Source organism: Bos indicus x Bos taurus, chromosome 5 (genome assembly GCF_003369695.1).
Source record: "Bos indicus x Bos taurus breed Angus x Brahman F1 hybrid chromosome 5, Bos_hybrid_MaternalHap_v2.0, whole genome shotgun sequence".
NCBI classification, from domain to species: Eukaryota; Metazoa; Chordata; class Mammalia; order Artiodactyla; family Bovidae; genus Bos; species Bos indicus x Bos taurus.
Window position 1 is genome coordinate 92,763,588 of NC_040080.1, and position 15,959 is coordinate 92,779,546.

The 15,959-nt window shown below is 50.7% G+C and overlaps 1 protein-coding gene across 1 annotated transcript; it reads right to left on the bottom strand.

The window, feature by feature from the left end:
• Positions 1-1,190: 1,190 nt before the first annotated feature.
• Positions 1,191-14,358, bottom strand: KRT82 (keratin 82). The gene is made up of 9 exons (XM_027543638.1): positions 13,941-14,358; positions 12,084-12,292; positions 9,468-9,528; positions 8,805-8,900; positions 8,273-8,437; positions 5,628-5,753; positions 3,636-3,856; positions 3,395-3,426; positions 1,191-2,429 (listed from the first exon to the last, which is right to left on the bottom strand). The coding sequence occupies exons 1-9, from the start codon at positions 14,343-14,345 to the stop codon at positions 2,200-2,202; spliced, it is 1,545 nt and encodes a 514-aa protein (XP_027399439.1). The 5' UTR covers positions 14,346-14,358; the 3' UTR covers positions 1,191-2,199.
• Between the last annotated feature and the right edge of the window lie 1,601 nt (positions 14,359-15,959).

The following is a 15,959-nucleotide window of genomic DNA, read 5'->3' on the forward strand; positions in this document are numbered from 1 at the left end:
TCATTTCTCTTGGGTATCTACCTAGGCGTGGAATTGCTGGGTCACGTGGTTACTCTAACGTTTAACATTTTGAGGAATCGCCAGACTGTTTTCCATAGTTTACAGTCCCTACTGTGGGCTCTAGGTACCATGTCTTCTGCCCCTACAGGTAGGTGCCACATCTTCTGTCCCTAATGGGGCTGCCTGGTTCACCACTATGACACCAGTTGCTGGGTGGCCTGACCCACAGCAGGTGCTTGATAAATACATTGAGTGAATGAAAACTGAGTGGATGGGTCCTTTGGAATAAGATGCCCATAAATCAGTAACCCTTGTCTCTTCAAACCCTGTCCTTGCAGTCTTCTCTGTGAACCTCTCTCTGACACCCCTGCCCAGCATAATCATCAGTTGCTTTTTCTTGTCACTTCTGTCCTCTCTGGCTGTCACTACTTATGACTCCTCTCTGAGGCCGAGTCCCTCCAGGGTTCCGAGGGTGTATAGTCACCTCTCTTTCACCAGCTCCTAATGCAGGGCTTGGCGCAGAAGAGCTGCCCTGTGAGGCAGGGCTGTGCGGTAAGGGAGTGCTCAGGACACGGGAGCACAGGGGGGCATCTATGGTGGGGGGATTGTTACAGGGGTCCGTGAAGCAACATGGAGGGTATCAGGGCCCCTCTGAGGGAGGAACTGCTGCCACCAAGTCTCAGCTCCAGGCCTTGGGGCTGTGGAGAGGGAGAGGCTCCTCGAGGATGCCCCTCCCTGGCCAGGCTGCTACCCAGCTTCCCTGTCAGCCCCAGGCCTGACTCTGTCCTGCATCGAAGGTGGATGTGGTACACGTAGTCCAGGTTGTGGAGGCAGAGTCCAGCCCTGGAGGCTGCTGAGTACAGACATGATATAAGGGCCCCATGGGCTTTCTCTAGGACGTATGCAGGGGACCATGTGGTGAGGAGGCCTGTGGGGAATCAGACCATGGTTTTTAACATGGCAAGTGACTTCTAAACTCTTGTGGTATGATGTGCAGGCTTTAAGTGTAATTTGTATGGCTCCACACTTACTCCACAGGCCACTTGCCCATCATTCACATGTAGTTTTCCCATTTGTATAATAACCTCTGTTTCCACTCCCAATGCTCTCAACTGGCCCCCAGGCCCCCAAAGCTGTTCATCGGTTTCACTTCAACCTCATTGTCCTCAGAGCAGGGTGAACAGTCCTGATTCCTGTAGCCTGGGAACAGTTTATTGGGAATAGACAAGCCCAGAGGCTCATGGAAGAAACGTGGATCCCTGGGTGGGCAGGAGGCAGCACTACTGGGAGGGGGTGTGCTCTGGGGAGGTGAGGCCAGTTCAGCACCTTCTCCTCCCTCACAGCCCCTGAGGCAGAGCCTCCAAACCTGCTGAGGCAGCGCCTTAGCACTGTAGCCAGGAAAACATGCTCACATCAGACCCAAAGCAAGAGGAACTCAAGGGAGAGGGAGCTGGCAGGGGGTGGCTATGTACAAGAGGTGCGGGCATGACTGATTCCCTGGAACGAATAATGTCAACTCTTGATTGTCCCTTTGTTTTAGGCATTTCTTTGCCATCAGCTGCCAATATCAGCTCAGGAAAGAGATGTATTTTTATAGTGCCAGTTCAACACAGCTGAGCTGGTAAATCTATTGCCCAAAGACCATCTCCTGATTCTGTGTGCTGAGAGCAGCATTGACATATTCCCAGTGATTCTGAAATCCTGGCATTTGGCTTGGGAATTTGGGATGGGATTTTGGGGTGTCTCCTTTTGGTATTTGCAATAATGCATGTATTAGGTGGGAGCTAGAAGGAGTTAACTTTTCTCATGCGGCCAGTTCCATGGGGTGATCCACAAAGCAGAACTGTGATGTGCCCCTTTGACCTCCTGGGGGAGAGAAGTGTTAGGGGGCCATTGCCATTTTCCTGGTCACACTAGAGCCTGACTGTCAGCAGTCCAGGGAGACGGGAGGTGTGTTTTCTTCCTTTGTACCTTACCCTCACCCGAGGGCCTCGCTCAGGGTCTGCACGCAGCTAAGTGAAAAGAGACTCTTGAAGATACCTGAGGGGCAGCTCCCAGAGAAAACCCAAGGGGAATCTTCGATCAGTAGAGAAAGGTGGGATCATGGAACAGCTTTGTCTTGAACTCTGGTTGTGGGGGACAACATCCCAGCCTGGAGCTTGTGCCCTGTCCCCTGGGCTACTAGCCTCTGGGGCTATACTAACACTTGTGGCAGGAGGCGCTGCCCCCAGCCCCTAGCTTCACACCGGAGCTCCGCCTGCTCCCACAGACGAGGAGCCCCTGGGGCTCACAGGGGATGTAGATTTCACTAGTGCCCACAATGCCGCAGCCCCCACTGCTCTTGAGGACACCGGTGCTCCCTGGACAGTACACAGGTGTGCTGACCACACATGGCTCGTAGAGGATGGCACCTTTGGAGCTGCTCACAGCTGTGGGGACAGGAAGGGATGTTGAGGGCCCTGCCAGGCCAAGCCCTGTGCCCCCACTGGCCCCGCACCCTCACTGGCCCCGCACCTGCTGTCATCATGTCTAAGGACACCCCCATCCCAGTTACCAACTTCCAAGTCTCCTATTGTTGTTTAGTTGCTCAGTCGTGTCCAACTCTTCTGTAACCCCTTGACTATAGCCTGCTAGGCTCCCCTGTCCATGGGGTTTTCCAGGCAAGAGTACTGGAGTGGGTTGCCATTTCCTTCTCCAGGGGATCTTCCTGACCCAGTGGTCGAGCCTTGTGTGAGGAGTCACTTGTGTCTCCTGCATTGGCAGGCAGATACTTTAGCACTGAGCCACCGGGGAGGCCCAAGTCTCCCATTCCAGTCACATGAAATGCGTAGCAGTCCCCGCGTGTCCTTCTTCTTGCCCCAGAGCCCTGTCTTCTGCTTTACCCTCTCTTTCTATTTGTCTGCATGTGTGCATGCATGCTAAGTTGCTTCAGTCGTGTCTGACTCTTTGTGCCCCGGTGGACTGTAGCCCACCAGGCTCCTCTGCCCGTGGAATTCTCCAGGCAAGAATACTGGAGTAGGTTGCCATGCCCTCCCCCAGGGGATCTTCCTGACCCAGGGATCGAAACTGTCTCAGGCGTCTCCTGCCCTGGCAGGCGGGTTCTTTATCCCTATCACCACCTGGGAAGCTCCCTATTTGTCTGCTTCAAGTCTTGTTTCTCCAGGAAAACATCCTCTTGTCGAGATGGTGCCTGGCAGACCACGCTGGGTGTCTGCTCCTGCTCCTGACTCCCATAGACCTGGGCAGCCCTAAGGGAGAAACTCTCCATCCACCAGGAGCTCTTTCCTTTAGGGTGAGGGAGGCAGGCTAAGGTTTGGGCAGGGCCAGTGTGGTCTATGTTTGGGTGGATCCGTTCCCAAGATCCCAGAGCCCCTGCAGAGTCCTCAGTACTCACAGATATTCACGGGTCCAACACCTTCACATAGCCTGGAGGTGAGAGGGAAAGGAGACACGAGAGACCTGCATCAGAGAACGAGAAGAACACAGCACCCCATGCCCCTGCCCGCACAGTGGACCTGCCAGTGAGGAGGGGCTGCAGACTGCATGCTGTCTCAGATTTCCTGTGGATGGGCTGAGAGGCGGGCAGTGGCTGTAGCAGCAATCAGAGGGCAGGAGAACAGACATCCCTGACCCACCTCTGCTCCTCGCCCTCCAGCAGGCGCCTGTAGGTGGCGATCTCGATGTCCAGGCCCAGCTTGGAGTTCATCACCTCCTGGTACTCCTTGAGCAGGCAGGCCATGTCCTGCTTGGCCTTCTGCAGGGCCTCCTCCAGCCCCGCCAGCTTGCACTTGGCATCATTGAGGGCTGCCTCGCCCTGCTGCTCCGCCTGGGTCACTGCAGCCTCCAGCTTGCAGCGCTGGGGGAGAAGCACAGAAAAGTATTACAGGGGCCCCGGGACCCTGGGCTGATTTTCAGAAGAACAGAGAGCAAGGTCATTGTGGGATAATTGAAAATAACATATATTGGTCTCTTCCCCCAGTTCCTGGCACAGAACTCCTCCAAACCTTGTAGTTTAAGTGATGAGCACACCAGAGCATCCTTTGTCCTAACCTTTGGTCTTTGACCCTGTGTCTGATACAGAGTCCCAAAACCCCTTAGAATTTCCTGAGTATTGACAATGTCTTTCGTTTAAATAAGGTGATTCTAGGTGGGCTCCTGGGTGGGGGCTGGTCACCAGAAAAACTAAGCCTTGATTAGAAGCTGGGAATTTTCAGCCCACCCCACCATTCTCCTAAGAGGGGAGAGCAGCTGGGAATGGAGGTGATAAATGATGATGCCGATGTGAGGAAGCCTCCATAAAATCTCAATAGTAGAGGCTTCAGAGAGCCTTCAGGTTGTTGAACACGTGGAGGTACGGGGAGAATGGCATACCTGGAGTGGGCATGAGAGCTTCGTGCCTGTCCCACACACTTTACTTTATGCATCCCTTCCACCTGGGTATTCATTCATATTTCTTATCATATTCTTTTATAATAAACCAGTGTGTGCATGGGTGCTCAGTCATATCTGACTCTTTGTGACCCCATGGACTGTATCCTTCCAGGCTTCTCTATCCATGGGGATTTTCTAGGCAAGAATACTGGAGTGGGTTGCCGTTTCCTCCTTCAAGGTATCTTCAAGACTCAGGGATTGAACCCACATCTCCTGCATCTCCTGCCTTGGCAGATGGATTCTTTACTACTGTGCCAACTGGGAAGCCCATAATAAACCAAAAAAGTAAACTATTTTCCTGAGTTTTGTGAGCCACGCCAGCAAATTAATTGAATCCAAGGAGGATGGTCATGGAGCCCTCCAATGTACAACCACCTGGTCAGGAGCACAGCCTGGACGTGTGATTGGCATCTGAACTGGGGGCAGTCTTGTGGGACTTGGGGGGCAGCCCCTAACCTATGGGATCTGATGCTATCTCCAGGTAGGTAGTGTCAGAAGTGAGTTCAATTGTGGAACACCCAGCTGGTGTTGCAGAGCTGGTTGGTGTGGAAACACTCTTCCCCACTATCTGGTGTCAGAAGTGTTGTGAGTGTGACTGTGTGAGAATGAAGGAGGGACACAGAAGGAAGAATGAGTTCTTCCTACAGTCATGGTTATGTGCCAGGTTCATGTCTGCTGTGGGTTTCAGCCTAGAATTGTGACGTCTGGTTCCCCCAGGGGATGGAGGCCAGTGCTCCTGTCTGTGACACTTCAAGGAGATCTGAGAGTTTCCTCTTATGCCAAGCAATTACTTTGTGGTTAATACATTTTAAGCATCTGCCTTGTCTTCACTAGCCCAGGAGGAAAGGGTGGGTCTGATTTTATGGACTCTACAGCGTCACCTTGAATTTCAGGATCATAGAATTAGAGTCTTTGGTTGGAAGGGGGTGTGGAGGACATCTTTTCTATACCCCCATCTCGTGAAGTATTCTTGCTATTTCATCTTGATGAATATAGGCTGCCTGGTCTCTGTTGGGGGCCTCACTATTGCCTGACCCTGCTTATCCTGCTGTGGATCAGCTTTTCTGAACAAAGGGCTCGCTCCCTCTTGTGGGAAACAGTGCAAGTTTACTCCCTCCCCCTCAGGTCCCCCAGGGAGGATGAGCCTGCCCTGTACAACCAGGACCAGATGGTGGGTCAGCCTGTGATGGGCTCACCTGGGCTTTGACATTCTCAATGTCTTGCTGCAGCCGCTGGATCAACTTGTTTATTTCCAGGATCTCATTCTTGCGGTCGCGGAGGTTGTCACAGTGATTCCCGGCCGTCAGCTGAAGCTCCTCATACTGCCAGACAGGGAGGTCAGAACCTGGGCACCCACACCGTGGTGCCTCTCAGCCCTCATTCCCACTGTCCCCAGGCTCTGCTCTCCTGACCTCCTGCACTGGGTACTCTGGATTCTTATCCTTGTTATGCTTCCCCAGCCCTTTTCCACTTCTGGTCCTTTTCTGGGCTGCTTCTCATTCCCTTTTCACCTCCCAGCCCCGAACCTTCAAGCTTATCAAATTCTCCCCTAAGCTCCAAGCTCCCTTCCTCTTTTTCATGGGTTCTGTGTCTCATCCTTTTCTCTATGCCCTGGAATTTCCCTCCCTTTTGCTCCGTCTGTGCTCTGGAACTTGGAGGGGATTTCTGCCCTCATGCTGGGGTACCTAACAGACCAAGAACTGAGAATGCAGAACATCTGCCCACTCAGGGTAGATTTGCATGTTCTCCCTCAAAACAATTGAAAACAAAATTCAATGTTACTATCTCGGTTTAACACTTTTTTTTAAACCTCTGCACATAAAATCTAATTTCTTAATAGTGAATTATAGATGACATCAATAGATTTTTAAAAATTAGCCAACTATATGTTTTCTGCATATAAAAATGAGCCAACTGTATGTTTTCTGCATATAATGCATTTTCTATGCAAAACAAGATAAGCATAAGTCACTCTCTTTGGTTATTGTGAAATAAACTGGTAGTTGCCTAATCACTATCCATACTTCTTTTCCTCAGACAGAACCCCAGATAAAAGAATGTTTCTCAGCTTTCTCTACAGTGAGGTGTAGACTCTTGCAGGGTAGGGCTTCTAGGAAAGCTGTTTCAAGTCAGGGATGATTCACCTGGCATGTTCCTTTTGCCCTCTCTTCCTTCTGCTTGGAGTGGACATGGGAGACTGGTGGTATTGCAGCCATCTTAGGGCATGAGGGTACCACGAGGATTAAGGTTCTTAACAGAATGGCAGAATAGCAAGCTCGAAGGAGCCTGTGTTTCTGATGGTAACTTGGGGTCGTCTAGGCAGTGTATTTCTGTACTTCAAGTTATTTGAGAAAAAAATAAAAAATAAAATTTGTTTTAACCATTATTACTTAAAATTTCGGATCTTCACAGCCAAGTACAATTGATAAATAATAGAATTATCGTTCTGGTTCTAACTTAGAAGGATGGGTAATTAAGATTGTTTTCCTTAAGGCCTGATGGGTGGCCCAGGAGAGCAATCAGAGGAGGAGCTTGCCGGAATGAGACCTGGCCATGGATGGGCCACAGACTGACTTACAGGGAGCTGACCCCAGGTTAGGGTTTGATACCTTGATCATCATGGATCTGCAGAAAAAGGACAGAACATTTCTTGGGACACTTCCTGAAAATTGGTATCCATGGCCTTCAGAAAAATGTCTAGAGCCTTCAGGGAAGCTCTGCCGATTGCTGTGATCTAGCTGTGTCTCCAGCCCCATATCCTTCATGGTGCTTCACACTGGGGACACCTCCCCTTCATGCTTCTTGGACTGCTCCTGCTGGCTCTCAGCCAGACACCCTTACCATGCTCTGCTTATGGAAACCATACTTGGCTTCCAAGATCAGATCAAATGCCAGTGCTCCTGTCTTTCCAGACACAATCTGTCACTTCCGCATCATCATGCTGTACCCCGGGCCTATGGCTCGACTTTGGTGGCCACGTCATGCCACCTCGTATCCTTCTGGCTGTTTATACCTCTCTCTCTCCCACGGACTGTGACTTCTTTGAGGATGGGGATGGTCTGACTCTTAGTATCCTCATGGTTCCATACAACCCAGTAAGGCCCTCCTTCCCTGGCCAACCATTTAAAAACCGAATTCCCGCCGCACTCCCTGTGCTTCACCCTAATTTATTTTTTTCCATAGCACGTGTCCATCTACTGTACATCCGCTGTACTTGTATGTCCTGTTTGGCTGTCCTGCCCCTGCCTCTGGAAAATGAAAGTGACATAGAGGCAGCTATTATTGTTCTGATTCCTGTTGGATCTCAAGCATCCAGAATGCTGCTTGGCACATGATGAATGTGCAATAAATGAATGAATAAATGAGTGAGTGAATGAAGGAATGAATGAATGGTACCTTTCATAGATGGGGTAGGTGAGACTGAGATGATAGTATCTGTTAAGTCAGATTGCCCTTGGGGGACAACTGCCCTCCCAGCAAGCCCCTAATTACCTGAGTCTGGGGCCACCTTAATCACAATTTCTGCTCCACCATTAGTAACCATTCCATGCCATTACCTCCTCCCACACCCGGAAACTCTGGGCCAATTTGCCATCACTGCCAATTAGTATTCCTTGAATGCTACTTAGGGAAGCACTTCCTGTGAGTCTATGAGTGTATAAAGCTGGGGAGCTCTGATGAACAGGTCTGGGCTGTCTGTGGGGTCTCTCCCACACTCATGGGGACCTGTCCTGAGGCTTGGTCAAAACAACAGAGGCTGGAGTGGCATGGCGTACATTTTCTCTCCTGATTCCTGGAGGAGAGTGGTTCTGGGGTCTCCCAGGCCCTGCCCAAGACTCACCCGGCTCTGGTACCAGGCCTCTGCTTCGGCTTTGCTGCGGTTGGCAATTTCGTCATACTGGGCCTTGATCTGGGCAATGATGCCATCGGTGTCCAGCTCCCGGCTATTGTCCATCTTCACAGTGACTGAGGTGTCCGAGATCTGAGACTGGAGCAGGTTCGTCTCCTGGGGGTGGGGGCCCCGGGTGAGAATGGGTGAGCTCTTTGAGGATAAAGTTGGTGAGGGAGAGGGGAAGAAATGAGGAGACCCAGCCCTGACATTCCTATGGCAGATTTGCCTGGCCGTCCCAGCCTTCAGTCACCGACCTCCTCCAGCCCCCACCCTCCAGTTGCAATGAGACCGAAGAGCCAAGGTGTGGGCCCTCTGACTTCTGGGAGTCTCTCTGCCTGACACCCAGCTGTTCCACAATGACTTCTTCACTTGCCCACTTTTAAGCCACAAAAGTACCCACAGGGCAGGAGCTTTCCCTGCCCACCATCCCTCCAGAACTGGCCCCTGGCCAACCACCTCTGGGCAGCATGGCTGCAGGTACCTCGGTATACAGGGTTTTCAGGAAGTTGATCTCGTGGATCAGAGCTTCCACATTGATCTCCAGGTCAGAATTTATCAGGAAGGCTGTGTCCACATCCTGCAGCCAGGAAAGTGACAGTCATAACCTGGGGCCACCCCTCTGCTAGCTGGGCCACCTCCCAGGCAAGCTGGTAGCAGGTGACAGGTGTGGGACCCATGTGGAAGTGAAGGGGGTGACAAAGCCAAGGACCTCATGCCTGGGCCTGGCATCCCACTGGGGAAGGATCTGAAGGGAATGGGATTAAAGGAGATGGGAGTCCATTCCTCAGAGCTGCTATGGACCCTGGGCAACAGAACACATAGCTGTCTATGTGAGGGGTTGTCAGGATGGTTTTTATCTCTGGGGATTTGAGTCAGAGCTTTTGTCTTTTGATTTGGCATTTGCCACATCTCCAGCTTCTTGGACAGATGTAAATACAACACTTAACACGAGTTGGGCAGTGGAGGCTCAGTCACTGCCCTTCTGGAGCAGGAGGCTGGGCCTTTCTCTCCCTTGGGGTCAGTGGGGCTGGTATCGGGGTCAGCAAGGTGGGCTGGCTGCAGGCCGGGTCCAGGGGTTGAGTGTCCCCAGGCCCACTAGGCCAGCTCAGAGCGCCTTCTCCCTCCATGGGCCACCCTCCCTCACCTTCTTCAAGGCAACAAACTCATTCTCAGCAGTGGGTCGCAGGGAGAGCTCCTCTTCATATCTGGTGGAAGGGGCAGGGGGAAAATGTTTTAGTCACACTGGTGAGATTTGGAAGGGTGTGGGCATGGGGTCTGAGAGTAGGAGCCTCTGGGGACAAGTCACAGATTGAATGCCCTATGGAGGCACCAGGTCTGGCCCTGTCTCTGGTCACCTCTGGCCCCTTCAGCCACTCAACACAGATTTTTTTTTTTTTTATCATAGCCTCTTATTAGCCACTTTGTAAGTTTATGTTCCACTCCAATGCCTGGTAGGCTTTTCCTGTAATGAATCATTCTCTGGGAAGACGTTCTTTTTTTTCAATTAAAAAAATTATTTACTGGCTGTGCTGGGTCTTAATTGCGAAATGTGGGTCCTTAGTTACATCATATGGGGATTTAGTTCCCTAACCAGGGGTCAAACCCAAGCCCCCTGCATTGGGACATGGAGTCTTAGCCACTGGATCACCAGGGAAGTCCCTGGGAAGTCCTTCTTAAAGCTACCTTTATTCTATCTTGCTGCTGAGGAAGCTTACTTCATCCAGTCATTTCCTCTGGGAAAATGGTGAAGAGTTGGCTGCCTGTTGCTGGCACACCTGTCTTTTCTTTTTGAAAAAATATCTGTTTATTTATTTGGCTGCGCCAGGTCTCAGTGGCAGCATGTGGTATCTTTCAGTCGCAGCATGCGGAATCTAGTTTCCCGACCAGGGATTGAACCCAGGTCCCCTGCACTGGGAGCATGGCGTCCTAGCCACTGGGCCACCAGGGAAGTCCCACAACTGTCTTTTCTGAGTTGTTCTGAGAGTTGGCTGCGGTCACTGCAAGCCCAGCTGACCCGTGCCCCTCCTCGCCAGGAGAGCGCTGAGCCTGGCCTCTACCTGCAGCTCACTCGCAGAGGTAGCAATTACCCACTTTACCAGATCCTCAGAGAGAGCGGCCTATTTCCTCTAGGCTCCAGGGAGCTCTTCGCCCACTCACTGCACCCCAAGGCAACGGAATCAGGGTCAAGGGTTTAGTCTGGTCAGAATGACTCAGTTTGATGAGCGACATCAATCCATTAAAAGCTTCTCTGTGCTTCCTGACGCCCGAGCTTCCGTTTTCCTGCAGAACTCAGCCGCTGCACAGGCGCTGGATGCTGAGCCTGCTGCCTGGGTTTCAATCCCACTCTCCTGCACTTGTCATGTGACTTTGGGGGGGTGGCTTGGCCTTTCTTGGCCTCAGTTTCATCTGTAGAATGAGAATATCATTGGTCCTGTCTCACAATTACAAACATCACACAAGTTAATGTCTGCAGGACACCAGGTCAGTACCTGGAACAGGGTACGGTGTGCTTGCTATTGGTGTTAAAATACCACTTGGCCTCATCCTTCTCCAACAGCCCCACTTTTAAAATTCAAAGTCCTAATCTTGAGCTACGAAATATGTCTCCTGATCACCTTGTATCCATGAAGAAAGGCATCGCTCCTGCTGAAAGGGCTGATCTCGCCACACCCACAACCTTGCCACATCTCACCTACCAGTCCGCTTGAGTCGTCCCCTCTCACTTGCACACTCTGGTCCTTCCTTGTCACCTGCTTCTGTCTCATCTCCTTTTCTGTGGTCTAACTCTGAACTTCTCTTTTAGAAGAAGCAACTGGAATGAAACATATCCTTCAAGGCCTTGAGCAAACTGACACCTCCCCTGGGAAGCCTTCCTGGGCTGCTTCTGCTCTCTCACTCTCTTGGGCTTCCTCTTCCCTCCTGCCTTGTACCATGCTGTAGCTGTTGGTGTGCATACCGGGGTATTTTGCCGACTCTACCAGGACATCTAGAGGGAAAGAGCCAGATTTTCCCAACTTTATCAAACCCAAACTGCCCAGCACAGCATCTGACTTGGACTAGACACATGCGTGACACCTGCAGCGTGTGTCCCCAACATGGCTCCACTCTAATGAACCCTCGTTCTTAGTGTATTCACACTGTCCTTGGAGACGTGTTTCTCTCGGCCCTCTCCCACCAACATGAGAGGCTCACCCAGGACCACGAGGCAGTTTATCTGGGCCTCAGCTTCTTGAAAGAATCACTGAATCTGTGAATTCTTGCAGATGATGATTTCGAGTTGGACCAGGAAGATGCGGGGTAGAATATATTAGCCCGGATGTTACAAAGAAATGCCGAGGTGGGACTTATCAGGAAGAAGGAACAGCAGGAGTCCAAGCTGGGAGGAAGGAGGGCTTGGGAATCTGTTTGGAGGCTAAGAAGTGTTCAAGATCTGTCAAGGGACTTATGGACGATGACGCACAACAGGTATGAGGGCAGAGCCCTGGAGCACTGGGAACAGCAGGAGAAAACTTGTTTTACATGAAGAGAAGTCGAGCGTGGTGGGAAGGGGGATTAATACACATCTAAAATCTCAGAGCTTGTACGATGTGCCTAATGGGTAGTAAGGATGCTCTGCCTACATTATCCCACGTGACTGTGGGACCCCCCCCAAAGGTCTACATTTTCAACTTCCAATTTTATAGATAGGGAAACCCAGTGCCCAGATTGTTTATGTCACTTGCCCCAGGCTCCCGGCTGGGTAGCAGTGGGGCAGACTCACTTTTTCTTGTAGCCCTCCAGCGTGTCATGGAGGCAGTGGAACTCTGACTCCAGCCGGTCTCGGTCCCCGGTCAAGAAGTCCAGCTGCCTCCGAAGGGTGGAGATATAGCCCTCGAAAATGGGCTCAATGTTGCTCGAGCAGCACTTCTGCTGCTGCATGAAGTTCCACTTGGTCTCCAGAAGCTTGTTTTTCTGTTCCAGGAACCGGACCTGCAGCCAAGAATAGGATATCATGGGGCGGCAGGGACCCTGGGGACCACAGCTTGCGAGAGTAAGTGCTGGTACAGGCAGTGGAATCCGTCTGTGCTCCGACCTCCATCACATTGCTGCTGTGTCTCTGTCTCTCCTGCCTGGGGCGGCTTAGGGGACCCCCAGCTTCCACCAGGGGTTGTGTTGTAGTGGAAACAGGGCTGCCCCAAGAGGCCTGGGGTGTTTCCTCCTTCCAGCCCTGCCTGCCTGCCTGCCACCAGCCTGGTAACCTGGGCCAAGCCACTCAGCCCCTCAAGCTTGTTTTGCTGCCTCAAACTCATACTTAGGATTGCATAGGGAGAGCTTTGTACATCTTCATGCTAATGGAAGCTGATGAGGCTACTGGAAATTGGGGTTTCTTTAATTACAGCCCAGGGGTGCTCAGGGAATAAAGCTCAAAGTTCGGTCCTGGCACTCATTGCTACTCTGCCCCATCTCCATCCTACATGGCCAAGTCCAAACCATGTCCCTGCCACAGTAACGCGGAGAGCTGCTGGCCTACTCTTCATTTCCGTGGCTTGGAGATGGAGGTTAAGAGACACTGAGTGAGTTGGCCGTGGTCACCCAGCTAAGCTAGTCACTGGCTGGCACACACTGTCTCCAGTCCTCACCCTGGGATTTTGCACCTTGTGCGCTGTCTCTCAAGAAAATGATAGAGGAAGTCACATCATCTTCCTTCTGGTCAAAGGCTTGCTCAGCAGAAGGCCCCCAGCCTCCCAGATGGAGATGTGATGCAGCTGACGATCAGGGCTCACAGTGTTGGAATGAGTTTACAAGCAGTGCTTAATGAGCTTTCAAAATAAAACTGTAAGTTTAACATTTTCCATTTACTAAAACAAGTTCCTTTTGGGAGCACTTTTGTGAGTATTACCTTCTTTAATTCTCCCTCCATCTCTGCCCGCTTTCCTGGGGCTGGGAGTCAGGGTCCAGGTCTCATGACTGCCAGCCCAGGACTCTGACCTAAACTTGGGATCACCAGGAACACCAGCTTAGTCCTCGGTGTGTATCCTGATCCCAAGAGCTTCCCTGGAATATAGGGACAGGCCCAGAAGCAGCCGAGGTGACAGGCCAGTTCAGCGTCTTCCAAAGGCAGCACATCACCCTTCTCTCAAGGCTTTCAGAGCCATGACTTGGGGGTTGAAAGATGTGAGACTTGGTCATGGCCACTTTGTGTCCCTAGCTCTGACTGCTCCACCTTCTCTTCATCACAGACCTAAGTTGATGGCAAATTCCAGGGTCACAGTGCCAAGGGTCTCACCCCAGTTCATGTCATTGGAAGGAAGATCTTTCATTAAAGCCTCATCAGAAAGGGCAGGTCTCTGCCTCTGATTGCCCCGTTCAGTATCTATCACGGCTTTGGGAGTTCCTCTTATAGTCTGACCTCAGGCCCTCTTGGTGAGTTTATCAGATAATACCCAGGGAGAAAGATAACATATTATAAAAAAAGACAGACAAGCAGAAATGTCCACTGCTGAGCCTGATCTAACCGGCTTTCAGCGACTAGGGGTCATGGAGCAGCCACACCAGCAGCCCCAGGTTGTGGCTCCTGGGACAGCCACAAAGTGCTGTCTGTCTCCCACGGCCCTGCACCCCGGCACCCACGTCCTACCTTGTTGATGAAGGATGCAAAGCGGTTATTGAGGCACTTGATCTGCTCCTTCTCGTCCCTCTTCACCCTCTGGACAGTCGGATCGACCTCCAGCTCGAGTGGGACCAGCAGGCTCTCATTGATGGTTACAGGGGCGATGCAGGCTGAAGACCCGCAAGTGGTGCCTGCTCGATACCCAAAGCCAGGCAGGCCACACCTGGAGGCCACCCGGGGCCGCCCGAAGCCCACGTTGCACAGGCTCCGGGAGCCGAGACAGCCCAGGGCACGGAAGCTCCCACTGCCCCCAGTCCGGCATGGCCCCTGGCTCACTGCATAGTGAGTGACCACCCGGGGGAGGACAGCTGAGCAGGAGCTGAAGCTCTGGCCGCCACATCTGAAGCCCTGCTGGAAGGAGCGGCACGACATGGTGGGTGTGAGAGGCAGAGAGACTGCGCCCTGGCGGGAGGACAGAGGTGAGAGTTATTGGGTGAGCTCAGCCTCCACCTTTTATCTGGTCAAGGATGGAGGGCCGAGCTGGGCCGAACCCCAAATCACCATGAAATCAGGTTTATGAGCTTGGCATATTGGCAGCTGCTAAGTACCGAGGTGGATAATTAGGGTAGCAGAGAGCAAAGGGTAGGAGCCAATTGTCCATGCAGGTTGGACCCATAAAAATCCTACTTGTCCTCTTCCTTGGTGATGAAAGGGGCCAACCAGACAGATGTTGGGTCAGCTAAAAAGTTTGCTTGGTTTTTTCCTATAAGATGGCTCTGGTAGCACTTAGTTGTCTTTAACTTCATTTGAAACCATTTTGTTCAATTGTATTGTGACAGCTGTCATATCAGCACGCGTTAAAAAAAACTTACCAAAACCAGTGAATTTTTGTGTAGCTGTTTTAATATTGAAGATGGAAGGAAAAAGCAGCATTTTCGGCAAATTACCCTTTATTATTTCAAGAAAGGTAAATTCGCAACTGAAATGCACGAAAAGACTTGTGTAGTTTATGGAGAAGGGGCTGTGACTGACTGAACATGTCAAAAGTGGTCAAAAGTGGTTTGTGAAGTTTCATTCTGGAGACTTCTCACTGAATGTTGCTCCATAGCCAGGTAGACCAGTTGAAGTTGATAGTGATCAAATTGAGACATTAATTGAGAAAAATCAACATTACATCATGCAGGAGATAGTTCACATACTCTATTTTGAGTATTTTGTTATTTTACAGATCAAGTGTTGAAAATCATTTGTACTGGCTTGGTTATGTTTGTTGCTTTGATGTTTGGGTTCCGTATAAGTTACGTGAAAAAACCTTTTTGACCATATTTCTGCATGTGATTCTCTACTGAAATGTAATGAAAATGTTCCTTTTTAAAGAAAATTGTGATGGGTGATGAAAAGTGGACACTGCACGGTAATGTAAAATGGAAGAGATTGTGGGCCAAGAGAAACAACCCACCACCAACCACGCCGAAGGCTAGTCTTCATCAAAGAAGATAATGATGTATATATGGTGGGATTGGACGGGAGTCCTCTGTTATGAGCTCCCTCTGGAAAACCAAGTGATTAATTCCGACACATACTGCTCCTAGTTAGACCAGCTGAAAGCAGCACTCAGTGAAGAGCGTCCAGGGTCAGTCCAGAGAAAACACAAAATCTTTCATCAGGGTAGTGCAAGACCGTAGGTTTCGTGATGACCAGGCAAAGACTGTTACAGCTTGGACAGGAAGTTCTGATTCACCTGTTGCATTCACCAGCCATTACACCTTCAGATTTCCATTTACGTCAATCTTTACAGAATTCTCTTAATGGAAAAAAATGTCAATTCCCTGGAAGAATGAAAAAGACATCTGGAACAGTTCTTTGCTTAAAAAGATAAAAAATTTTGGGGAGATGGAATTATGATGTTGCCTGAAAAATTGGAGAAGGTAATGGAACAAAATGGTGAATATGCTGTTCAGTAAAGTTCTTGGTGAAAACAGAAAATGTGTTCTGTATTAATATTTTTACTTAAAAACCAAAGGAACTTTTTGGCCAGCCCTATAT